Raw genomic sequence first — 27933 nt, forward strand, 5'->3', positions numbered from 1 at the left:
AGAAATGTCGCATTGGGCGACAAAAAATCCTCGAGAAATCAAAGGGACATCACTGCATCCACAGTGAGCTACTGCCTTGTGTTGATTTTGGGTTTGTGGAGTGATAGGACCATATTTCTTTCAAGATGAGAATAGAAATATTGTTACAGTTAATGAGAAACAGTACCATAATATGATTACTTGTTTTGTGGCCACATTTGCAAGAAATTGATATTGAATTCATGTGATTTTCTCAAGATGGCCACTACCTGCCTGTTTTGCTCCATGAATAATTTCCGAATCAGGTACTTGCTCCCAACGGTGATCAGAAGTGGCCATCAAGGTCATTGATCTTATTCCCTATGACTTCTTTTCGTTGAAGTTTCTGAAAGCACAGGTTTACACAAACAAACGCAGGACACTGCAAGGACTAACTCAGGAAATTGAACGTGTAGCTACCTTGATATGCGTATGAATGAAAAAAATATTACCATCGTGAGAGTGTGATCTTGCAGATTAAGTCGTAGATGACTGATGACAGTCACTATTTTTCATTTTTAAATCATAACATTTACCTGATGTAAGTATGTAAAAATATTTTCGATTTTCTAGTAATAAAGTACTTTTTGGGGTATATTAAATCCGTCGTTCTTGTTGAGACACCCTTTGATTCTATGAATTAATGGCAAAGAAAATAATAGCAACGGAAAATATGGCGAATGGAAAAAAATGGCAAAATGGCAAATTCGAATAACTCCAGGAAACTACTCATCAACTTACATTAACTTATATAAATCTATCATTTTCTGGGTAATCATAGTGTCTGATGAAGCCAAGTGGATAGTTACAGTGAAACTGTTATACCTTAATAGTTTTGATGTGCACATATTCTTTTGTTTAGATAGTAGTTTAAATCAAATTTACGTGTTTGAAGTGAATCATAATGGAAATCCTTAAATCCAATAAGGGCGGAGATAAGTTATTTTATGAAGGGTATGGGTACACTAAACACTTTATCTTGAAGTGTTTCATCCGTTCGAGACGTGTAGATAGAAATTCAAGTGTACTGCAATTCTAAAAACAGATAAATTGATTTCAGGATTTAGGTGAAGGAGGAAATCAAGTTAGGGTATGAGGGAATGGTGTATATACACTGCTGAGTGTGACATGACTTACATTGGAGAAAATTTTACCCTGAATTAAAAATTTGTTTTATTTATTAGATTGTGTTATGGACGAGCTTTAGCTATTTTAAATTTATCGGATTTTAAACTTTTAATTATTGTTTCTTGATTACTTCCTAATACATTACTTCCTAATCTATTTACATTAATTACAGGTACGCCCTGGCCAACAACTGGAGGAGAAGACCCTCAATCATTTCTCATTTATGACAACTATGGAAAATCACAGTATCGGATTTTTAGTATTTTCTATTGAAGAATGTTTACAACGTCTTGCTGACTCACCTACGTGGTACATGGATGGAAACTTTACAATCGCTCTGAAGCTTTTCACACAGTTGTATGTAATCAAGATTCCACTTGGAAAGTCCTCTATATCTGCTGTGTATGCATTTATGATCGATAAAAGCCAGAAGAGCTACGAGGAACTAATACAGGTATGAATGCTATCATAATCTGAATATCTTGGATTCAGGCAGTATCATTGTTAGTTTCTGTTATTCAATTAGTATCGTACCGTATATTATAGCTAATTACATTAAGTTGACAACTAAAACTTTAAAAAAATATTTTTCTAGTTGTTTTGTTTTGTTGGAAACTGAATAAACATTTTTCGTATGTATGTAGATTGTAGAAAGATTATGTGTTACACCATCGGTTACATAATAAGAATACAACACATGTATTTTTCTTTAATTTTCAGGCAATTCAAAATAAGTGTTCGGAATTAAATATCCATTCTACGCCGGAGACATGACTTGAAAATGGCAGTTCATAATGCAGTACGTGCTGTTTTTGGAATTAATATTCAAATTAAAGTTTGCTTCTTTCATTTGCGTAAAACATTTAGAAAAAGGTACATGAATATAGACTGACAACTCTATATAAAACTGATTAGGAATTTCGTCTTTTCTGTTGTAAAGTCTTAGCATTGGCGTTTTTACTTGTTGAAGATGTTAAACAAGGTAATTTTTTTTATCTAAAAGAGAGAGCGCCGCAAAATGCCTCTGATCTAATAGACTACTTTGAAAGTACATACGTTTCAGGCAGCAGAAGTGGCAGCGGTGGTATCTTAAAATTGAAGCGTATTCCCCCACAATATCCCCAAACTCATGGAACACCCACGAAGCAATTCTTGCCGACAACCCGAGGAGGGATGGAAGAATAAGTTCAATAATCTAGTAGGACATCACTACCCCACAATGTAGGAATTTGAAAAGAGATTCAAGAAGAAAATGCATCAGTTTCCACAATTTTGAAACAGGCTGAGAGAGGAAAGTACATCAGAAAACCAGAATATTTAAACGATGTGTGTTTGTAAACATCCAGAACAGACTTCGTTGTCTTTGTGCGGACTATACTACAGGTCGAAAGGAAATCGATTGCTTTCTGCGTGAAATTGCACACAATCTCACAGAATATTACGACTAGAATGTTCTGTAAAGTATGTAGTGATAGTATTGTGTGCGTGTATGTGTAAACATATGTATATAGTATATCATAAGATTGTATGTAGAATTGGGTGAGATATTGTAATGAGTATGACGTGGCGATCAATATTTTGTTATTAATTGTGACAAATAATTTGGCAATATATATATTAATACATTTATTAAAGAATAAAGAAGAAGGAATCTCAAATACTTGAACATTCGTTTGGCGTGCTGTGTATAATCATTCAGAATGTATCTCAAATTATTGAGTACGAATGACATGACTACGTGTCGGATAACAAGATTTCTTCCGAGTCTTTTTTGGTATTTAATGTATATTTTGATAATCGGTCTCTTTTTTCCTTTGCTATTTTTTCCCGTTTATTCATCCTTTAGTTTATAGGGCTTTCTTTGTGCAACAAATAAATAAATGAGTAGTGCATGTCGTTCTTTTTTTTAAATATTTCTTGAATATGCATGAGAAGATATCACGATTTTTACGAACTTGCGTTCTTCAATACAATTAATCAGTAGCCATTTCTATCCGACAATATCTTTCAGCTAGATCCGTAGCTAAGTCGGGATACATGAGTACCATACATATTCACCTGAATTTATTATTATTGTTGTATGTAGGATCTCCACATTTCTATTTCTAAATTTTATTTATTTATGTATCTGTGTATACTTATTTCGTTCTCGTGCATTAACAACTGAAAAGCAATCATGAATCTAGCAGATGCAAATCGCGTTTGCATCTTATTAAAATTCTTTACTTTTTCCTTTTTATTTCTTTAAAAATTAAACGTCCGTTTTCAGCTCCGAGGTTGTATGAGACGTGAAAGTAGAGTATAAGTGGAATTCCTTTAACCAACCCAACAGAATTTCCTTTAAAACTAAGTAACTTTTCTGGTCATCAAACAATATATATCAACTAACCACAAACTTCTCTACATACTCTTTATTCCAACCACAATTGATGCTATCTCTTTTCTATAATCTAATTACATATACTTCTTAAACTTCCAGAAACTTCTTATTTTAAATTCTAAAACATATAACTCTAACTCTTTTTGTTGACACTCTTAGCAACCATTCTCACTTCTTCTTCTCTCTATCTCTTTTTCTGGTACAGTTCTGACACTAAAATACTTTCCGCCCTAAAGTATTACTCAAGCATTATTCCATACAGTAAGTCTCATTATCTCATAACCCTAACACACTCTAATCGGGAAACTGTTAATAAAGTAGGGGAGTATATGTCTAGTATTTATCCCTAACTGATTGTTTAGAGTTTAATATTCTCTTCAGCACTAAGTTTGTATTGGTTCCTCGGATTGGAATTCAATGTCTCTTTTATTCCATCCATGGTAACACTATCGAATTATCACAACATTCTCTTAAGCACTGAGTTTGTATTGGTTGCTTGGATTGGAATTTAATGTCTGTTATTGCATCTACGATAACACTATAGAATTATCAACCAGTCTTGAGAGTGTTCTCGTCTTTCGAAGCGGGAGGTCAGGGTTTAATCTCTGATGTGAGTAAAAGTAACCAGAATCCCATTCAAAACCTTCAAGTCCACGTTTCGTGTAGTTTCGCTTCTGAAAAATGATATTGAATTCCAAATACACAGAATCAAATAAGATCTCAATTAAATTGCATGCATATAAACTAAGTTGACTTAGCATTATTTTTTCATTTTTTAATTACAAGTTGATTTGTAGTTCAACGTTTCTTTCAGCAACAAAGCTATATGAGACGGGACCTACTGATTAACGTAGAATCAGAACTGCATGAGCTCCCCCCGGGAATCGAAATCTGGTCTCCCACGCCAAAGGCGCGTACGCTAACTGCTTAGCCACGAAGGAGCTCTATATTTTAATTGCAAGAATAATAAGATTAAATATTCAAATTATCACATACATTGCTATTACAAATGCAGTTATTAACGCAGAATTTCAATGAAACCTCTAATAATACGGTAAAGTATAATACAATGTATTAAAACTGAATGTACAAATTAATGTTTGTATCTGTGATCTGCATCGATCCTTGTAAAGAGAAATTATAAATAACGTTGCTAAAGTAATGTAAGTTATTCGTAAAGTAATGTTCTGTAATCTTTTTGAATGTTTTTCTTTCAAGGCAAAGCTAAGAAAACATTATTATGTTTGGTTTAGAAAGGCAGGATGTGTCTGTTTATTTAAAGTTCAATGGAAGACAAGAACAGGAAGTCGTGCAATGTCATTGGTGACATATATGGCAGGTGTTAACAAGTGTTATGTTTACACAGGTGGTCGGACAAATGATAACCTTTCAAATAAAGTTATTCAATAATAGTAAAGAATATTATTTAAAGGAGAGGTCAAGTTGAGATGATGACTTCAATGAGGGAAAAGAATAATAACAAAACAGAATACAGAATCACAGAAACAGAAAGAAGAATATAAATTAGAAATAACTAGGATATTTCCAGAAGTATTCTCTAATTGGATATATTGTGTATACTTGGAGGAAGTTTCAGACCATTTTTGTCAGATACTATTCTATTTGATGAAGAATAAGTATGTCCGAAATGAAGCATTTGAGAGATCATTATCCAATTGATGACTTTTGCATTACTATTCTTTAATTTTATGATTAATATCATTGGAACCATGTTTTTTTTAAAAAAAAAAGTTAAATAATTCTGAAACACAGCGTACGAGTATATCAAGAAAGTAAACGCTTGAATGAAGTTCAACATCAAGGAATCTCTTTCTACAAGCTTCATAGAAATTCTGCCAGTATTGGCAGGTCACTTGTCGCAACTGAGGAGCTTCCATGCTCCACGATCTTCCGCTAACCTCTTTGTTTTCACGTATGATTTTTCTGTTTTGATATCGTCTATTAATTGTAGTCTACTTATCCCCCTCCCTCTCTTTCCTGCCACCATACCCTCTAGCACGTTCCTATGATACACTTTCTTCATAGCCAATGTCCCAACTAATTTCCGTTCCTCTTCTTAATAATGTCTAAAATTATTTTTCTTCCCCCATCATTTTTAACACACTCTCATTCGGTTTCCACTTCACCCAGCGAATTATCTCCGTTTTTCTTCACATCTATATTTTGAAAGCTTCTAATCGTTTTTAATCATTTTTGTGTAATGTCCATGTTTCTACCTCATACAGCACAATACTCCACACGAAGAATTTTACAAGCCTTTTTCTCAATTCTTTATTCAAGGATCCATAAAACAGTGTTTTCTTCCTCCTAAAGGTTTCTTTCGTCATTCCTATCCTTGTTTTTATTTCATGTTCATACTACATATCGTCACTATAACATTACCCAGCTATCAAACCTAGTCACCTGTTCTATTTTCTACCCGATTATTTCTATATTTGACACCGACCGCTTCGTTTCAATCACCATGGCTTTTTATCTTGCTAACATTTATTTTCATCCCATATATTTCAAAACTTTCCTCAATTTTTCTAACATCTTATTGATTTTCTCTTCAGATTCCGCAACAAGCGTCATATCATCTGCAAATCGTATGTACGTAATCATTCTATCTCCTACTAAAATGGTATTAAATGAATATCCAAGAAAAGCGAGTTTTCAGGCTTGGGTACATATACAAGTATATATTATAGCTAAGGAAAGAAGGAACAAATTGCCAATGTTTAACGATGAAACTCTAAGAAATGAAATATATAATATGATTCCTTTCAGAAATTTAGTAAGCTTGATAGGAGTCTTTAAGTATTTGGCATTTAATTGATCATGCAAAATATAGGCGAAAATCTGAACATAATGTTCAATAACTACACTGACTAAAAGAACGGAAGCAGGAATGAATGAAATTTTGGCACTGTTTTAATGGCAAAGTTCACATGTAAATTTGATTTGATTTATGTTATAATAATTTCAATAGAAGTGTGCGCAAATCTGTAGGTTAAGAAATGGGCAAAAATCCCTGCAAATGCGACATTCTTGATTATTAAAAGCAAAAAAAGATATAGTTAGTAGTTGGGATGTCTTTAATGTTAGGTCCTACTACTCATAACCTCTATTGACTTATTTTGTTTATTTGGAGATTAGAACCAATTTTCAGCAGTACTACTGCATAAAATACTGGTGTATAGTTTCACGTGGAAGAACATGATCTCTCATTAAGAATCAAACATGAGTCTTTCACACTTAAGGCACTGAGTATGAATATTTGATTCTTTAAATTATAGTTCCCAACCTGAGGGGCGCGATGCCTTATGGGGCGTGCAGAGCAACTCAAGGGGACGCAAGCTACTGACAGAAATGGACAAATTTGTAAATATTATGAAAGTTGTAACAAAGAGGGGTTACATAAAAATACCTTATGAATATAAAGTAACTATAGAGTAAGAACTATGGTTTCATTAAGTATAAAGCTGCTGCTCTAATAATAATAATAATACACATAATGGTATGCATAAGTCTTGCTAGAAATAAATTGGTTAGATTATTATTATTATTATTATTATTATTATTATTATTATTATTATTATTATTATTATTATTATTATTATTATTATTACTGTAATTTGAGAGTTGATTGCTGCATCTGAAATCGCAGGAAAATTCAGAGGAAAAGCTATGACGAACGAGAGCTAAGAAGGGGGCGTGAAGTATGTAGGATTTAAGGCTCTTTTAATGTTAAAAATAGTGTTCACTTTTACATACATTTACACATTACATGTCACTTCTTCTGATAACTTTTGTACTTGGACTTGAATCCCTTGTGCTCTGAACGATCCAACTTTTTTTTTCATGAAGTTTTTTTCTTCAATAAGTTACTTGTAAAATGCACCTAACTCAAGGTAGTTATTACTGTTAAATACAATAAATTGCAGAATAATATTATTAATAAATAATCCTGCTTAATTGGCAATGTATTTGCTGCAGTGTTCCATCTATACGTACTTTCCGTATGAAACAATATAGGCGGTCAGGATCTGACATCTAAATGAAGGTATATAATATGTAACATAAGTAGCTGAGGAATGTAACATAAGTATATGCATGTAATATACGGAAAACTGTTCGATGTGAGAAATCCTGCAACGGCATAATGTAACATCTAAGGGCAGTGCGTATGTAGCATATGGATAACCTCCGCTCCATACTGATTTCTGTAGTAAGCAAGAGGATTCGGTATATTTGTACAATACGGTGTACCGCTGTCCGGAGAATGGATTTTTCTCAGTGTAGCAGAATTATTGTTTGCTTAATTTTGTGTTTTTGACATAAATGGCTAAGTCAAAACAACTGAAGAGACAAGAGGATGGAAGGTAGTCTCGGTGTAGAGGGGTAAATCCAAGAATCTCTTGTTTTTCAGATTGGCCTCTTTTATCCTTTTATTGCTGATTCTACCAAGGATCATTTGTCAGAAACATTGTAAGGTTTGGAGTTACGACATATATCTTGATGCGTTTATGTTGTGGATATTATAAAGATTTTATAAATATATGAAGAAAAATTCTAGTCATTAATGTTTTCTTATATCTAATATAGAGTGTTTTAATAAACACCCTTGTGGTAAATACGCACGTTGGTGATAGTTAGGGATGCGCACGAGACGAGTCGAGACAGGATTTTCCTGACAAAATTCGAGTCGAGACACGGCTCTTCCAATAGTGAAATATACATTTTTCGAGTCGAGACATCACTTTTACAGCACATTTTCGAGACGAGACAGCCACAAATCTTGTCTCGTGCGCATCCCTAGTGATAATACGCGAATTCAGAGCGTAAAAGTTTGTATCAGTCCTTTAACATTCATTCTTACAAATTTATATATTAAGTACACTCCTAAACTAAACAACATTTTGACAGGAAATACTCTGGAGAAAGACGTATGGTAACAGTACATATATGCATCCCGTCCTACGTGCGTGAATAATTGCATCTGAATATTACGATATTTACATAACAAAGCAAAAGTCACGAATTACTGGAATCCATTTCAGTTGGTTTCATGCATAGAAGGATCTGAGCGTTTAGTAACGATGTTATTTCTTTCGTTATAATATGGAAAAATGGCCAGCACTTCAAATCTAATTGCCTTGCCTCTTTTAAATCAAATAAGATAAGTTGAACGTAATGTTTGGCGTATGAAGCAATTCTTAACAACAAATATCCACTCAGAAAAGTAAAACACATTCAAAGTTGGATGATCTAAAAGAATGAGAAAAATGAATGGGATAACCGAACAGAATGAATAGAAAGATATGTATAACCCGTAGGAGAGAGAAAGAGAGATGACAATCCATTGGAGCGCTCCAAGGAAGCTATTACCACTTCCTTCTAAGGCTTTGAAATTCCAATCATTACACAAAACCACAAACCTTTTAAGGACATTCACTGGATAAAGTAGGACAAGAGACTGGATATCCTTTCTCATCCATGTTTGGAGGGATAAAGTAGGACAGTAAGCTAGAGATAATTTCCCTTTGGAAGGATAAACTAGATAAGAGGCGAGGGATCCTTTCCCTTTCATATATAGAGGAATAAATAGAACAGGAGGCTAAAGTTTTTTGTCTTCAACGTTTGGAGAGATGAATTAAGTTTAACTATAATATTGTGTAAGGATGAGACATAGGCTATATCAATTGACTGATGACATGGAGCTGAATAAAATAACATAGTTGGAGGATAAATTCTCATGGGTAGTTATCGAGTAAATTGAGAGACACGACTCTTATGGCGCTAAAAAAGTACGTCGTTCGTTCCCAATAATAACTAATAGTTCTTTTTTCTTTTGATGGAACATATTTTTAAAATTTATTTATGTCCTGCAGATGTAACAATACACTGTTAAGTATAAGATTGAATCAATTATTTGCCTTTTCCTAATGGTGACAAACACACACACACACACACACACACACACACACACACACTCTTATCAGTGATACGGATACTCCTTAATCGTGTCGCACATACTGCTTGTAAATACAGATAAAAAGAAAATGGTCAAATCTTGGAAATGGTGACAAGAGAGAAAATATTAAAGAATTAAGCAGAAGAAGAAGAAGAAGAAGAAGTTAAACGATTTTTTTCTTTTGTCTTTGGAAGCGAAAACGTTAAAGAAAGATGAAAAGTAAATAATACGAAAAAAAAAAATCAATTAGGAATGCAAGACGTTTAACGTAAAGTAAGTCAAATATTGCCTCTTCGAACACTAATTACGTGTGTAATTGGTTCCGTTAAACAGTTGACGACAGAAAAGTCTATTTTTCTCTCTCATGAATTTTTCTTCTTTTTCTCTCTACAAGTCTTTTTCCACCCACTTACTCCCACAAGGGCCTTTGTTCCATTTCTTCTTTCGTTTAATCTTAATTATCAATGCAGTTGTCCTGGTGATATTTTTGATGTAAGAAATTAACGATTTGATTTTACACCTAAACGTTCCAAATCTTGAGGATGAAAGATATAGGTCTAAGTTACCTTTGTAACTATACAAATAAAGTATTATAATAAATATGGTGGATGGAAAATACAAAGTTCTTTTTATTTTCAACATAAATATGTACAATAATACCTTCCATAACGCATTTAATTAGTTCTAAGAAATTTCCACGGTACGCAAAACAGTGCATTTTGAATGCCAATGTATACAATGAATTTAAATTGAACTTGATCGTAAGAAAAATTTAGAAGAATAAATAAGTTTGATAATTCTATATCTATCTATCTATCTATCTATCTATCTATCTATCTATCTATCTATCTATCTATCTATCTATCTATCTATCTATCTATCTATCTATCTATATACTTCTAACTACCTGAAAAGCATGTTCTTCGCAGGAGGAGAATTGATTTATGGGTAATATTTGAATCTCTTTCCTCCTTAAAATATTTATTTCAATAAAAGTGTAATGGTAAAAGTACTCAAGATACTTTACTGTTGGCATAAATATTGAAACAACCTAGCACCACAGAATACGCCTTTAATCAAACTGATATAAATTGAAGTGACGAAGTTCTTTTTAACGTAAGATTTTTCTATCACTAGAAATAGAAAATAGTATAAGAAGAAGCTGTAATTAAATAATAATTTGTTTTGTTTTTACGTCAATTTTGAATCTGGTACGGCGGCTCATTGGTAAAGCGCTTATCTCTGATGCATGGGGTCCCTGGTTCGATCCCCGATCAAGTAAGTGTTCGTGAGTTTCCTCGGTTGGTTCAGTTTCCTCCCACGTTTTCATTCTACCAATTCCTCCATCACCATTCATTTGCCTTAGTCATCCTTCTCCCTTCACCTAAAGTGCATAATCGTGGAACGTTAAAGTGGAAGATTTGATTTGATTTCAATTTCATTTTGAATCTGACCTCCCTCGTGGTTAAGCAGTTTGCGTATGCGCCTTTGGAGACCTGGATTCGATTCCCGGTGGGAGCTAATGTAGTTCGCATCCCACGTTTAGCTGTAGGTTCATTTTTTTTACATAGCCTCGCTGCTGAAAGTGGACACTAAACTCAAATCAAATAAGAAAAAATCAAATCAAATTTTGAATCTCTTGTGTTCAAGAATTTTCTTCCGAATCAGCGAATTGGTAGTTGAAAAAGAAAAAGCCACAGACCAATAACAATGACTAAGCAATCATGCATTAAATTTCGTTTATGATGCCCTGCAAATGAAACAGAATGATATCTACAAATGGTGTTCATCTCTCGTTGTGGTCACCGCACGTGACGTTGTTCATGTGCTTACATACACCTACACAGGTAATGTGCATGCAGTGTTGCCTACCAACAATAGTGCTTACGAAATGACCCTATCATCTAAATAATCGAATAAAGTGTATGGACAGTACATACAATAAATAGAGAGAAAATGTAGAAATTATCACTTGAGTAGGCTGAAATTTTCTGCCTCTAAAATCTCAATGCAAGCATTTTCTGTAGTATTGTTTACATATAGATGTAATCACAAATTCTTCCGTAAATTTTTTCTTGTAGAAACCTCAGAATGATTGACATTATTTGATGTTATAATACTAATAATAATAACCACTCGCATCAAGAACTTGCACATTAATAATTGGATTTATAAGGTTGATTTGATTGGGCTTAATACAATTTAGCATCTCTTTTTCAGGGCCGAGACATGTGAGACAATATATATTTCTTAAAATGGGATTTAAACAATAATTAAGAGTTATCCACTTTCTTTTACATCCACTCGGGTTAGAACTGAGATCGTATAAGTAGAAAGTACCACTTTTTGTCGAAAAGGAATTTTGTTTATAGTGTAACGCTGTTGAATATAACGGAAAAACTAATGTTCTCCTTAGATTACAGATACACAAGTCATAATCGTAAGTTAAGGGATTTTCGACATCAACTAGAAATACTTGCAAACTGCGACGGTATGGTTTTCATAATATCTCGCATTAAATGCATCTAGTTTGGCTACATAGTTGCTCCTTACAACCAAAATGACTCTATCTGTGAAAAGGCGCTGCGTACCTGTGACAAAATGGAAACACATTTTCAGTAATGTATTTCTAACTTTTCGTACATATGTACCATAGCAAATGTGTAATAGGTATAGGGAGTTCCATGGAAAATAATCGGGATGATATTACATGTCAACGAATAATTGACAAATCAGAGGTGGTTCCAAGTCAGCAACAAGCGGTTAGAGACTTAATAAAGCTAACAGCTCATTTCGCAGCTGTGGAAACGATTCCAGGCGGGCTGAAATTTTCGACATCAATACGAAGATTGCTCAAGTACCGCAATCTAAGCATTTGATCATTATCTGGCTCTAAATACTCAAAGATACCCAATGCTTATTATTTTTCTTTCCATTAATTTTATATAAAACATATATAGAAGTTGTATTAGTGATCCTGTAAATATTCAATAGCGTAGCACGATCCTGTAAATATTCAACAGCGTGCATCGAGCTTGGCTCCATAGTCGTGGAGTAGTGTACTTCTTACAGATGAATGTTTCTTTACCCTGATTAATCATTTTCAGAATCTTCTTATGTGGCACTCAAGAAAGACATCTTACAAATGGACTATCCTGCAAAGGGATCGTCATAAGAGTGTCATAATTCTCTGTTTTTCAATAGGTTACTGGTGACGGTAACTAATACATAATGGATCTAAATCTTGGGTACAAATGAATTTAAGTTACGACGGATGATGATTTCCGACCTCATTTGGTTCACCTGCAGCAGAAATATCAGCAATGCCAATAAAGGACATACCTTAAGGACATCTCACTCACCGGACCTGAATCCTATTGAGGTTATTACGGACGATATTGGCCTAGAATGGCAACCATAACTTCGTCATCGTGAACCCCATCAATCCTAAGAAAGTGTCAAACCATGAACTGACTAACAGATAAACGCCTAGGCTAATTTGCTTAAGAAACTTTAAATTTGGACAGTAATAGGATTTGGGACGTAAGGTACCACCAACGAAAGATTTTAGGAAATTCAACATAGCAGGGGAGGAGGGTTGAAAGCATTATAATATGTCCATATCTAGGAATCCTCTAAGATTAGACACATGAAATTTGATATTTGGACTTTTCATTTCAAATTATTTATCCAGTGTTGCATCATTTCTTTTTTAAAAAAATATTTGACCTAGAAGGGAAGAAAAGGAGTGAAGTTGTAATTGTTATAATAAGGTATCCATATTTCGAAATCTCTTGAGTTTAGAGAGATGAAATTTGGTATTAATACTGTTCATTTAAAATAATTAAACATGTTTAAGGATCTTTGCTATTTGACATAGAAGAAAAGAAAAAGACGTGGGAAGAAAAAGGCGCTGGAGTTGTAATTGTTATAATAAGATGTCCATATATCGGAACTCCTTAAGCTTAGAAAAAATTTATTTGGTTTTCATTTAAAATAATTAAACTTGTGCTCCAGAGTTTTCTGATATTCGACCTACAGTACAAGGGAAGGAAAAGAGTTGGCATGGTTCATGAAGATGTTGATATGAGCTGTTCCAACTTCACGCAAGACTTCGAGCTCAGAGAAGTTCTAAATGAGAGACGCAAGAGGAGGAACGCAAAATATTGCCCGCATGTAACACATGAGGTGATTTGCTAGTAAACAATAGATCTCTGAATTTGGCAACACTCGTAAAGTTTACTGGTTCTAGACTTCTATGCGTAAATCTTTATTTCATTACATCTTTTCCAGAACAAATTGTTTAACTGCCAAAATACCAAAGACTTATTAAGAACAAAATCCCTAAATTTATCACTGATATCCAACAAAGAGCAATGACCTCAATCAGACATAGCCTATACCGCGTATATTCGTCCGTACATACATAAGGACACTTGCTTTTGCATAGGTTTAACTGTGATGTTTTCTTTGCACAAATTTCACCCCGATATTAATATTAGTAAGGCAGGAAAAAAGCGAAAGTAACAACATTGAAAAGAATATCCTTAAATGAAGGTTCAGCTAATCTTACGTACCGGTGTTGTATGACTGGTATTTTGTTACGTTATGAAAGTCAGTGTATAAAGAATTTGTTGTCAATTCGGGATTAGGGATTAAGATTTCTGGGCTTTCAGCGTCTATGGCCATGTTAGCCCGCCATGTTTGAGGTATAATGTCCCTCGGCGAGCACACCATCCAGGGAAAGGGAAAGAAGAAAGGCTTGGGGGAGGAAGAAAGTGGCTTGGACCTATAAGTTAGGTACCAACCCGGCATTTGCCTGGTGTGAATGAGAAAAAACCCAGGAAAAATCTCATTCAAAATGGCTGGCCTGAAAAAGCTTCTTACACTTTTTTGACCGAGTGCCCCCACCAGGAATCGAACCCAGGACCGCTCGCACCGAATGCGGGAGCGTTAGCGACTACGCTAAACGGGGCCACAACTCGGGATTTCACAGTTAATTTGGTCGAACTAGGGTTTAAGGGTTCTGGTCAGTAACAAATATGACAAACTCTATGTGTTTTGGTGTTTTTGAGTGTATTGGCACAACTATGCAGTTAAGTGCAATTCCCATAATCAACGCAAATGAATTCAAGGGAAACGTAGAATACTATGGAGTGCAATTATCCGGATGACTGCAATTCAGATAACTGAAGTTATACTGTATTAATTACTAAGAGTTCTTCTAAAATAACATATGTTTGTATGAGAAAACGGAAATCTATTCACATACAGAGAAGAAAGAAGAATAATTTACCTGCACTGGAGACTGGTCGACTGGAGGGAAAGTCTATCAGGACTGACACGCTGCCCTGTGTCAGGGGGCGGTTCCCGTATTTGTGGTATTGGCGATGATGTTGATGTCTCTCGGGGCCCATCATTTTGTGATGTCTGAAATAGAAATAAAATACATAAATTTTACATGAATATCATAATACTATTGAAATGGATTAACAAGATAATATATATATATATATATATATATATATATATATATATATATATATATCAATGTTGTCAAATGTAGATATACGTATATCCACACGACCATGCTCAAAAGCGTTTGAATATCTCATTTATCTCTCTTTAACATTTTAAGCGCCAAGTCTTAAAATAAGACGATTTTGTCCGGGGACAGCCTGTTGAATAACACATGAAGTATGCTTAATATATATGCACATAACGATTAAAGTGTTAAGAAGCTCCGTATTGGCTTTGACCAGAATTACAATAAACAAAATTAATTATAAGTAGTGAGCTCTCTTCAAAGTAATATGGTGGAGAACAATTTGCACTGTAAGGGTTGATCTGGCTTAATGTCTATATGCCTGCTAACTGCATCTTATTCAAGCCACAGTTGTAGTTCCGAATGACGCTAATCGTGAGTTTTGCCCTTCATAACCCATGTCTTCCATAAGGATACATATATAAAATCTCAACTCAACTCAATTGAAAAAATTATTGCGAATCTAAATGACTAAACATACTATCTACACTGTAAAAAATACAGAAAGAGAATTTTGCTGGAAAAAATTCAAGGAATAGGCTTTCTGTTGACATTAGCTGTGGTTGATGCTGTGTTGATACCAGTTGATATATAGAAATAGTTCATTTTCCGCACTGTGATCTGTTAATTATGAATACGTACGAACGTAATTATGAATTTCGGCTATATAGAATATTGATAACGCTTGAGCCTCTTTTTCTTCATTTTTCCCAAAATGACCTGCCGTGATTTACGCGCTTCTTCCATCAAACTTTTTACTGCTTTATGTGAATCTAGTTAAAACCTGAGTTTAGAGAAATCATAGAACGCGATTTTGCGCAGTTGTTGTTTGATCTTGATCACTGTTTGATATACAGGGTTATTATAAATGATGGACCCATTTTTAAAGATGTGTATTTATTAAAGTACAAATCCCAAATGATCAATTTTTATACCAATAGAAAGTGGAAGTTTCAAAGTTTTTTTTTTTTTGTAATATATTATAAATGTTCAATGTGTCTACCGTCTGCTGCACGGCAAACATCTGTGCCGTAGCTAAACTCGTCCCACACACGAGCAAGTGTATCTACTGTTACTGAGTGCACGGCAGCTGTGATACGGTTCCGCAGATCGTCCAGAGTTATTGGTAGAGGTGGGACGTAAACAGCTTCCTTAACATAACCGAATTTTGTACGAAATGCCCGCTGCACTACAATTTGTGACACACTTCTTGCGAACTCAAAAACGCAGAAAACCTTGTGCTCCATGGTAGCCATCTCACTCACAACTGAGAGGGAAACAAATGGCGGCCTATTGGCGCGCGAGCTCTACCGGCCGCTTCGGGAACCATCATTGCCCACCGAAACTTTCAACCTTCCTCTTTCCATTGGTATAAAGATTGTTCATTTTGGATTTGACTTTAATTACTACGAATTTTTAAAAATGAGTCCATCATTTATAATAACCCTGTACTTTCAAATCATTCTACAAAGCTATTTTCGTTCTCAGTTTCTACACTGAACTGTATACATTACACTTAAAAATAGGGCCGTATTTAACATTTTTGTCGTCCTGGCCCACTGAAAATTGCCGCCTCCTCAATATTAATAAATAATTACCAGTGTAGAAAATTTGAGACAGTGAAATGAATAATGAATATTTAAATGAAAAAGGAGACAATAATCTTGTAGACATCCCCGAGATGGAGGAGAATGAAGGCGTGTCTTGATTCGTCATATTAACGGAAATAAACGTTCTGCTGAAAAGTTGGATAGAGGATTGTAAAGAAAGATGAGCAAAGGTTATATCGATATATGAATATATTTGTTATATTTTTGAAATCCTTCTATGGAATCATGGAACTATTTTCTTGAATATTCTTCGAAGAAGAACCTAACAAACCTAGTAGGTGGCTGCATATATGAATACGTTCTTACACTAACATCTTGTTTTGATTAGTACTGTAACGTGAATGTACTGAGGTAGCGTGCTACCTCTTCGAGTGTTTGTCTGTTATTGTATATTACAAGTTAGAGATGAAAAATCTGTTCTTTATTTTTTTGATGAAAATACAACTGATCCAGGAAAAGTTTGCAGCACCCAAAATTTCCGGTCACGGACCATGCTGGTCCATACATATCTAAGAACATGCTGAAGGTAAATGCACAAATAAATCAATGCCTGGAACTCACTCGATTGAAGGAATAAATAAACAAGTGATTTTCGTTTCGCAGTGTCAAACTACGGTAGACTTTCAAACTGCAGGTATTCAACACTCAAACTTGAAGTAGTACATCTATAACTACTGCTTGCAATAGACTAATAACATCAAACAAAGAATCTATTCCTCGGACATGGAATCCATACCGGAAAACCATTACCGGAAAACCTTTACTGTTTTCGTTCTATGGCGATAACTGTTGAGACAGGAAATTATTCATTTTAACCCACTTTCGGATTCAGAGCAGATGGGTCAAGGGAGCAGATGAAACCTATTTTTGGAATGCTGAATCGACTACAAAACACTTATCTCCATATCTTTTACCGTTTTTGCTATACGAAGATCAGTTTTAGTACACACCACTTCCGGTTTTTGATAGAGTGTTTCAAGTTGTAATGGTAAATTTTCTTGAATCGATTATAGAAATAACTTGTCGCTATATACACGTTACCATTTTTGTTCTATGACGATAAACGTTGAAATCGGAAATGAGTAATTTGAACCACTATCGGTTTGAATAGAAATCTTAACGAGAGATATAAAGCCTATCCTTAGAACGCTGAATCGATTAAAGGAAACTGCCTTTCAATATCTCTTGGGAAATTATGCTCTGATAACCTGTCCACAGACGGACAAAGCCGTTCTATAAAACGTCCGATTCTTATGCATAGCACAGTTTGGAGGTATAATTACGCGTGTTGTACACGAATTGAATGATCTTCATTTTTATTTCATTGGAGAATAGGGAAGAAAGAAACCTTGCGTTCGTTCGAAAAATAAAACGATTTTGAGATTTGAACATATTCACATGTTTCATCATCACTACATGTTGAAAAAGGAAATAAATATCCATCCGTTGTAGTATCCGTCTACAATTCCCGACAGACTGACTTTGCTTGTCACGAATAGTTGTCATATACAAGCGTGTATAATATTGTTTCTCTTTCCCAGTGTGATACAAAATTATCGAGCTCCTGTGCTCCTGTATAATTTATCAATTCATTACCTTTTTTCCTCTTTTTATTCGGTACTGTTTTTTGAAATAAAATACAGTGTTCAATATTCCCAATTTTAATTCAATAGAATCATATTAACCAATTTTTGAATCAAAAATAAAAAAAACAACTAAAATTCATATTTTCTTACTTTGATGTGTCAAAAGAGTTTGTTTTCGGGTGCCTAAAGCAGAGTGAAAGATTGGTTGGTGGGTCGTCGAATGTTCACCCTTCGCGGCTCCAGATTCTCAATGCAGATCCCGGTTTCGACAGTTTTGTTATTTATTTGGCGATCTCCTACTAGCGTTGCGTTACTACAAGATTTTGTTTCTCTTTATTGCCTTTCATTTCATTTTCTTTCTTTCTTTATTTTCCTCGGGGCGTTTAACTTGGAGTTAATGACGTACTCATTGGAATAATGGCATATTCATTTGTGCTACTGGAACTCTTTAATTTGTTGTTATTCATTCTTAATTCCCACCCAAATTTATCTTTATAGTCAAGTTCTCTATTCTGACAAGTTTATTTATATTTAATATTTTGAATTTAAACTGCATATGACATTAGTTCATTTCAGTAGTCGTTTGTGTTATTTGTGTACTCGCCTTATGCGGTCTAGCTTCGCGCTGGAGACGGGCGTTACCACTTTCAGAGTGCGAGCTTGGGATGCGAAGAGTCAAAGCATATGCACAATTAAATTCGTGAAAAGTTTCTTAATAATTCAGATTTTTCAAAAGTACATTTTATTCTACATTGGGGTTTCTTTATTTGTTTTCAGACATCTTGTAGACTTCCTCCTCCCCCTTCTTACCCATCTAATTAGATAATCAAACTGGGGACGCCTCGCACCAAAGGCGAGAGCATTAGCGACTACGCGACTCGGGGCCACATGAAAAATATTGTGACGACTGGAAGCCAGGGACAAAATATAAACCGGGGGACACTGGAACAAGAGCCCTCAAACCGAGAGTGTCCCAGTCAAAAATGAGTTCTACGGTAGCCCTATGTTTATTCATAGAGTTAATTATCTTTGAAAGTTTCTAAAAGATTTTTGACAATTTTGTTAATATTTCAGAAATCAATACTTCAGTAATACGGATAATGAAGCCAATGATTCAGGATGTAATTATTAAATGGAAGCTAGAAACTTTCGTGCAGTAGTCCGTTCTTTCTCCCCCCCCCCCATTTTCTTTCTGATCCGCCAAATCAGGTTGTCCATTACATTCTGTCTTTCACTCTCTTTCAGTTCTTCAAGACGTACGGTATAAGAAGAAGTTTGTCGTTGCCAATAAGGTTGGGTAACTTACAGATGGGATGTTGAAGTTTCATTCAAAAGTTTTCGAACATTTTTTCCCCCCTTCTATCCTCAAAAATGACGTGAACTGACATGACTTCTAAATACTTCAGCTCCTTCTCACACATACTGACATTCCAGTTTCAACTTCAGTCTTCCATAAAAAAAGGAAACAGAAAAGTAATAACAGGAAGAAACTAAAAGGAAACTTTCCCACTATTCTTTTTTTTTTTTCAACTACATTTATTTGATTCAAGAAACTAGTCTGGTTATTAAGTATGAAAGAAAGAAAGAAGAAACTTTATCGTTTTCATGCATTATCCTACGTACATTGATCCCCCCTCCCAAAAAATATAAATATTCAACACATTTTAATTAATTGATTAAAGCGGGACATTTGGAATTCAACCATTAAATAGATTTTACATTTTTAGTACCGCTGTACATAACGTTGGTTTTAATTATATAAGAAAATAACAAGTCCTAATTTCCTATTATTATTATTATTATTATTATTATTATTATTATTATTATTATTATTATTATTATTATTATTATTATTATTATTATTATTATTATTATTATTATTAGTTTTTGCTACGAAACGTTTGGCACGCTGTACATTATGGATTTATCGTGCTTAATTATTTTTTTCATTGATTGCACATGATTCGGTACATAAATCACAACGTCCAATATTATATACTAGTAGAATACCCGTTCTTCTCACGGAGAGAATACGTTTCATTTTGGACATAAAGGGCTAAATTTGGATTTAAAAGGCATCAGAAGTGTCGCTGTTGTTCTCAGCGGCCCCAAAAACTATGGATTCGACACTAATATTGGTCATTTTTAAATTTCTCTCTCTCCACCTCCCCTAAATTGCACCATCAAAGTGAAATGAAAAGAAAACATCCTAGACAAGAACTTCATCTAGGTGGCAAGTTTGATAGAGATCGGTCTCGTGGTTTGAGAGTTATTAAGTTTTATTTATTTTTACAATATTCCTCCTCCCCCTCCCCCTACCGTCAAAGTAAAAGTAAACCTTCCCAAGCTCGAACCTCATCTATGTTGAAGATTTGATCAAGATCGGCTGGGTGGTTCAAGAGTTATTAAGTTACAAACTTGGTCACTTTCATTTATACATACATACATATATATATATATATATATATATATATATATATATATATATATATATATATATATATATAGTTATATTTTTAAACAAATCCAATAGACCAGCGGTACCCAAACTAGGGTGGCTCTACCTGAGAGTCGTGAAAGGTAGAGGACATATGCTACTAAAATTATCTTTAAACTGCAAAGATAACAGCATCCTTTTCTGCTACAATTACGTAAACTTTACTGACGAAAAAAAGAATGGGTTGAAATGTAAATTATTTACTTAAACATGTTATTATCTAATGCAATGGTCTTCAACTTTTCATTTTATGTACCTCTAACGATACTCGTTTATTCAAGCGTTTACTTCCAGATCTATGCAATCCTTAATTCAAATTATAGGAAACTATATCGAAAATAAATTATAGGGTTTATTACTTACTAATTAACATTAGTCAGTTTCATTATGGACAAGAAAACATGTAATAAATTTAATGAAACGATCTTACAGTTAGCATGAAATAAATCTATATATATAAAAGAGAACGTACAAATCCTTTGTCCGCTCATCACGCTAATACGGCTGAACCAATTTCTTTCATTTTTGGGGGGTTATTAGGATTTGGACCCTAGATGGTTTTTATCATATCACTTTAATTTTCAATTACCAGTGTCTTGAGATAATTGACCATTCAGGTGTCCATTACGTACAAATCCTTTGTTAGTTCATCATAGGTATAAAAATAAACGTATTTATATGCAACCCGCATGACCGTGTCACTCGGCGGGTTAACATAAATGACAGGCGTTATAATGGTTTTTATCATATCACTTGAAAGCGAAAAAGTAAAAATTATCTAAGTAACAAAGTTTATTGCGTTCCGGGGTGACCGCAGCGAAGCGGGGCGGGTTAACATAAATGACAGGCGATATAATGTTAACATTTACTGCAATCTTCTATGGTTTTTATCATATCACTTGAAAGCGAAAAAGTAAAAATTATCTAAGTAACAAAGTTTATTGCGTTCCGGGGTGACCGCAGCGAAGCGGGGTGAACGCTGCTAGTATTGTATCTATATTATAATATAAAGTATTATTTAAACAATTTTATATACCGCCGAAGATGGCTTTGCTTATTCCTGAGGGTACGTGTTCCTTAGGTTGAACACCATTAATCCAATATGCATAGCTTAAATATTTAGCAGAGAATTGGTTTACTCACAAATAATATATAATCACATGGTAATACTTTACTAAAACCAAAAGACGGAAACTTTCTAATGTCTGCCATATCCAATATGACATGTGGTAAAAGCACTCCAGAATATTACGAAGAAACGATTTGTATATTTAACTTTAAAAAAAAAAATGAAAATCATAATAGAAACTAGTTTATAGCTACACAAGAGAACAACTTTGAAACCATTAGTAGCATTAATGTATGTATAGTTCCGAACTAGGTTTATTTTTTTCACAGATGCATTCTGGGATTTAAATTGCCATACATTTTATATATATACACACACATACACATGCATGTATTGTTGTGTATGCGTGAATCACTTCACACTTAGGGTAGACACCGACGACATCAACTTGTGATTACCTCATACAGTCAGCAGACAGTGACGTGTTAATTGTATCATTGAATGTGCTTTATAGTATGTCAAGTCAGCCATTAACTATCTAAACAGGAATCTGCAAACTGCTCGCATTGATATGTTGTTAACTATTCTGTCACTTCCAATTTTGATTGTCAACCCTCTCACATACAGCAATGACATTTGCATCCATAGTAAATGCAACTATTGCTGCTCTCGCTACATATATATCGAAATTTCACTTCCCATTAAAAGCTTACATTGCAGCGAAAATCAAGGATTTAATAGCGCTGGTGAAATATTAAATAGCAGATACTATATATACCTATATATACACAAATACATAGATACACAATGTGTAGTTGGTCTTCTAGATTCAAATATGGTGGAAGTGAATTTTCGTGTTCAACTAATGTTGTATACAACGAAAAATATATATTAAAAATGAACTTATAAGTTATATTATACATGAATACAGGAGGGATAAAAACAAGAGTTTCGTTTCAAGCTGTGAAATTGCGGTAGACATTATAACTATATGAATGCTATATTGAAACTAAAATTCATACATTTACTACCTCTATTTTTAATAGAGCGATAATGGTGAAGTAGGAAATTATTCTTGGAATGTTGAATTCGTAAGAATAAGTAACATTTCTTGTTAGCTATTACGTTTGTACTCTATGTACGGATCAAGATCCAAACTGGTAGTTATGTAGTTCATCTACAATAGCTTAATCTCTGAGACACTAAAATGCAAGGCTTATGCAACACTACATTAGTATCTGTTTACAACAATTTACAACTGTTTATCTAGAATTTGATGCCAGCGGTCCCGGGTTTGATTCCCGGTGTGAACACTCGGTCGAAAAAGTGTAACACTTTTTCAGGTCAACCAACTTGAATGAGGTGTTTCCTGCGTTCAGGAACGTACGCAGGAATTCATTTCGGGAGGGGTCTAAAGCGTTTCGGGGAGGTCAAAATACAATTTGAGGCTAAATTATATGAAAATTTCTAAAATTGACCCTAAAAGTAGACTACATTTACAAAAAAGTCGGGATTTCGGGGGGTCCGGAACCCCAGGACCCACCCCCTGCGTACGCCCCTGCCTGGGTTTCCCTCATTCACATCAGGCAAATGCCGAGAAGATACCTAACATAATGGTCAAAGGCTGCTTCCTTCCTTTCTCAATCTTTTCTTCCTTCCTCTTCATCGGACAGTGTGTTCGAAGAGGAACGTCATTCCTCATATACGTGACGGGCTCAATGGCCTTAGATGCCGACAGCACAGAAATCTAATTCCTAAATCCTAGTTTATCTAGAAGAAATCATTTCTCAACCTAACCTAACCAAAGCTAATGTCTTCTACAGTTGAACATAAAATAATTTTTATGGCATGCTTTTTGCTTTTTGTATATTATTTCTAGCTATCTCTTAAAGTTTTTTGCTCTGGTTTTGCCTTTTTGACAAACGAACCGACGGATTTAGTAGTTGTTCTAATGAGGCGTTTCTTATTCCGCACAGAAGTTAAATTATAACGCAGTATATGCCAAAGAAGGGAAATAGTTAATATGAATGACAGTACTAAACAAAAAAACAACCTGAGTTTTTATGCCAGCTGCTAGGTGGGTATTTTTTATCGCAAATTTTTGCGATAAAAACTCATGTTATTATTTATGTGCAAATTCTCATGCCTGTCATTAATTAACCTAAAACACACCTGTTGCAGTAATTTTACGACAATAGTGTTGGCAGGGGCCGTGTTTCTGTCAAAAGTACCCATTTTACAGACTTGCATTAAATGGAATTTGTACATGGCAACACTGCATGAACTTTGTAACATTTTTACATTAATGGATAAATGTTGATGCATACTGTACATAAACACAGGGATTCACCCGCAGGAAATCAGTTTTCTGCAATTGAATATTGATTTTCTTTATTTTGTACATTTTTTATTTTACACTTTCGATACTTTCATTCGTTACTACACAAAAACGTTACATATTCCAACACTGGTCATGAGTTCAAAAATATGTACACAGAACACGCTTATATTTATTCCAAGTCTCATGTCTTTATCACTCTTGGTTCAAAAGATATACGCAATCAAACTTTGGGTTGCGCAACTTTACGGACACATTGTATATTTTATATCCAAGGTGTCTCAGTATTGTATTATACAGGGTGATTTTTTTAAAACTCACGGATTTCATTTGGGTCTAGAATTTCTAACAGAAGTCCGATTTTCATGCGGTCTGTGACAAATGATCAAGGAAGGATGAGAGATTTATGGGACCATGTTTACTTGTTTAAATTCATCCGGGGTAATATCGGCCACGCCTCAAGAAAAATCTCAAATATTCGCCAGTGTACCCTACAATTGGAATCAAGTGCGATGCGGTTTGAAGATTTGAGTTTTCTTCGTACATGGAAACCTTGCCAAGGTCAATAAAACTAAGAAATAGGAAACTGGACCGTTGTATTGGGAATTGCGCTGTACAATTCTGTGCTACTGTGTGAGTATAATTACACGGTGTAGGACACAGTGAGAATGGTGTATTCTTTGGAGCAACATGAGTTTATCGTTAAAAGTTTTTGGTAAACGGAATCTGTTGTTGCTTCACGAAGGTAATTTAGAAACAAATTTGCCTCACGTTCTGCCCCAGATAGTAACATAATATACCTATGGTCGCTAGTGAATAAATTGGAAGAAACATGATCGCTTCTGAGGGAAGCATCGGGCCCTGTAGACAGCTCTTGTGGAAAATGTCATTTATCGACTCGTTAGGTCGCCCAAGTAATCTCTCCGTTGTTTGTCGCAAGAAATCGTCTGTAGCTATTCAACATGGGACTTTTAGATGTTACCAGTAACACTTAATTTGCATTCTTACTAACATTTAATTTGTATTCTGCAATTTCGCTTCAAAAATCTAAAACCTCATTCCAATTGCAAGGTACACTGGCGAATATTTGCTGTTTTTCTGGAGGCGTGGCCAATATTACCCCGGATGAATTTAAACAAGTAAACATAGTCCCATAAATTTTCCCTCCTTATTTTTCATTAGCCACAAACCGTATGAAAATCGGACCTCAGTTAGAAATTCTAGACGCAAATGAAATCCGTGAGTTTTAAAAGAATCACTCTGTATATTTACTTAACAAAGGTAAAAATGGAAAATTAATCATAAAAATGAACACAACGAATGAATTTCTAAATATAATAAGAATTTGAATACTAACTCACCGAATATCAGGTCACTAAAAACTAATCGAATATTTTCGGTACAAATAATAATTTCAGTATTTTACTACAACTTGAATCCCTTCTCTCAAAATCTAAATACATTTTTCTTTCTTTACAAGAGCTCCGTCGTGGCTAAGAGGTTGGCGTTCGTTCAGCCTGGCGTGGAAGGCTCGAGTTGTGTAAAATACTGAAATTATTATTAGTACCGAAACTATTCGATTAGTTTTTAGTGACCGGCGTGATTCCCGGTGTGAGCTCATGTGGTTCGGATTCCGTGTTAAGCTGTAGGCCTACGTCTCATATAGCCTCACTGCTGAAGGGGACGAAGAACTAAAAATCAAATCTTTCATTACATTACTAATATTCCCACAAAGGTAAGATTATACCGGTTGGATGACTGCTTCAAAAGTAATGGAACTATAGTATTATTACTGTTGGAATAATTGTTCCATTTATGACCACACTTGGCGCTACTAGTTTGAATAAAATATCAAATACGACTCATTACAGAACATGACGCTAGGTAACCCTACACGTGTCAGCTTACAGTCTCATGGCGCTGCAGTTAAGACACAGTTTCTCGCCACCGCGGTCCGGTGGCTTTAAAGTGTTTATTTTCTTTTTTCTTTTGACTTTCTGTATTATTTCAGAGAATGACAAAAATAAAGTTGATAGAGACGGCGAAGGAGCTAAGACAACATTATGACACAAAACATGGAAACTACATGAAGACAAAATTGAAGAATGATTTCAGTAATTGGTAAAATCAGCATAACTTATCTTAGATTAAGCTTTAAATTGTCCGATCCGAAAGAATATATGAACTAGGTGATTTAAATTTCTTATTCGTCAAAGAATATTGTAAAATTTCCTCTTCAACATCAATATCTGATTCTAATTCTGATCCCAAATTTAATAACAACAAATGTTTTCTTTGCGAGGCCGACATTTTTGCATGTTAGTGGTATGCGTTAACTTGAAAACCGCTTCTCAATATGTCACTACGGGTATGGCACGTGTGCTTCATGCGGCTCCTACCACGTCACCTCACACGTGTTATACCACTAAATTTGCGCCTAGCCTTACCGTGTTCCAGCATCGTACTGACACTATGAATGAGTCCCTCACGGCTATTCTGACAATATGTCTATTTATCTTGTGATTTGATCATATTCCACGGTCTAGTGTCTGATCGTCGCTGTATATAATCCTTCTATGTTAATTACTTTCGCATATATATCACCAAGTGGGGACATACCGTGTAGGCACTACAAATTCCCGGTAGAAGTCACTTTTCCCTAAGCCGACTACAGGACCGGAGTTATGTATTTATATTGCACCCTATGGACGAAGCACAGTGGCTTTTACCTTTACATTTCATGTAATCTTGTTCACGTTACACTACCTAAATGATGCGTAAACCACCCTTTTGCGACACAACTCCATGCACAGATTTAGAGGCGATATGGGTGTACTCATGCGTCACTCCGCTAGGACTGTAGTCTCATAGTCATACAATGCTGAAATCGATGTTTGAGTTTGAGCGCATTTTCATGATTCGATCTTGGTATTGCAATTTTCACAAACAGCATATATTGATATTACTATAGAATATCAGAGAAACTCTATTGGACATTACATTTATGGTATATGTTTCTCTATCTCTGCATCAGTATGTATCCAGCAAACTCGTATTAACTACAGAAAATGTATAAAACATGTTACGTATATATATACACAGAGTGTTAACCGAGAACTTGAAAGAGGCGATTTTTCAAATCAGAATAAAAGTTTAAATGTGGCTGTGGAGAAAAATGTATAGTCCCAGAAGTAGAGCCCTCAAAGAAGTGCCGAAAAACAACATTTCAATACATGTCACATTGAACTCGAAAAACCATGGAATAGTGGTCCATATCAAAGTAACGGAAAACAACCATATGCCATCCAAAAATGTGTATCTCAGCAATGTGCAATAGGATTCCCTAGGAGGGCATAATTCCCAGACATATTCCCAACAGCATTCTTAGATATGCTCTGATTTCAAGGTAGGTTCAATGTTGGCGAAAGGGAAACCTTGACAGCAGTGGACATGGAATGATTTGGCTCGAAGTCAGAAGTGTGAAAGACTGCCCATTCTACAGTTCCTCCTGTTCAGATTAGCGCGTCCTGCCATATATTTTGACACGGTATATTTCACGTTTTCTTTCATGTATAAGTGTGAAACAATACATAGTTATACTTAAAATGAAGGACTGTGGTATTAACACCATGTGTATATATAAAATACCCGGTCACAAATAATTCATAGATAACTAAACGTAAAACGAATGCTTTACTACAATCTTCATGCATAAATATAATGCAAACTCATTATGCACATGAGAAATGAAGTATCTTTCCAAAACAGGATGGTGGACACATTGT

At 34.7% G+C, this 27933-nt stretch overlaps 1 protein-coding gene across 1 annotated transcript in view; it reads right to left on the reverse strand.

The window, feature by feature from the left end:
- Positions 1 to 27933, reverse strand: part of LOC145689995 (uncharacterized) — a 690354-nt gene that overhangs the window by 586201 nt on the left and 76220 nt on the right. Inside the window, exon 2 of the mRNA XM_081764461.1 lies at positions 14800 to 14933. Coding sequence (XP_081620587.1) covers positions 14800 to 14933 — 134 coding nt within the window. The remainder of the gene's footprint in view (positions 1 to 14799; positions 14934 to 27933) is intronic.

This window comes from Thermobia domestica, chromosome 1 (genome assembly GCF_964235325.1).
Source record: "Thermobia domestica chromosome 1, izTheDome1.hap1.1, whole genome shotgun sequence".
Lineage (NCBI taxonomy): Eukaryota > Metazoa > Arthropoda > Insecta > Zygentoma > Lepismatidae > Thermobia > Thermobia domestica.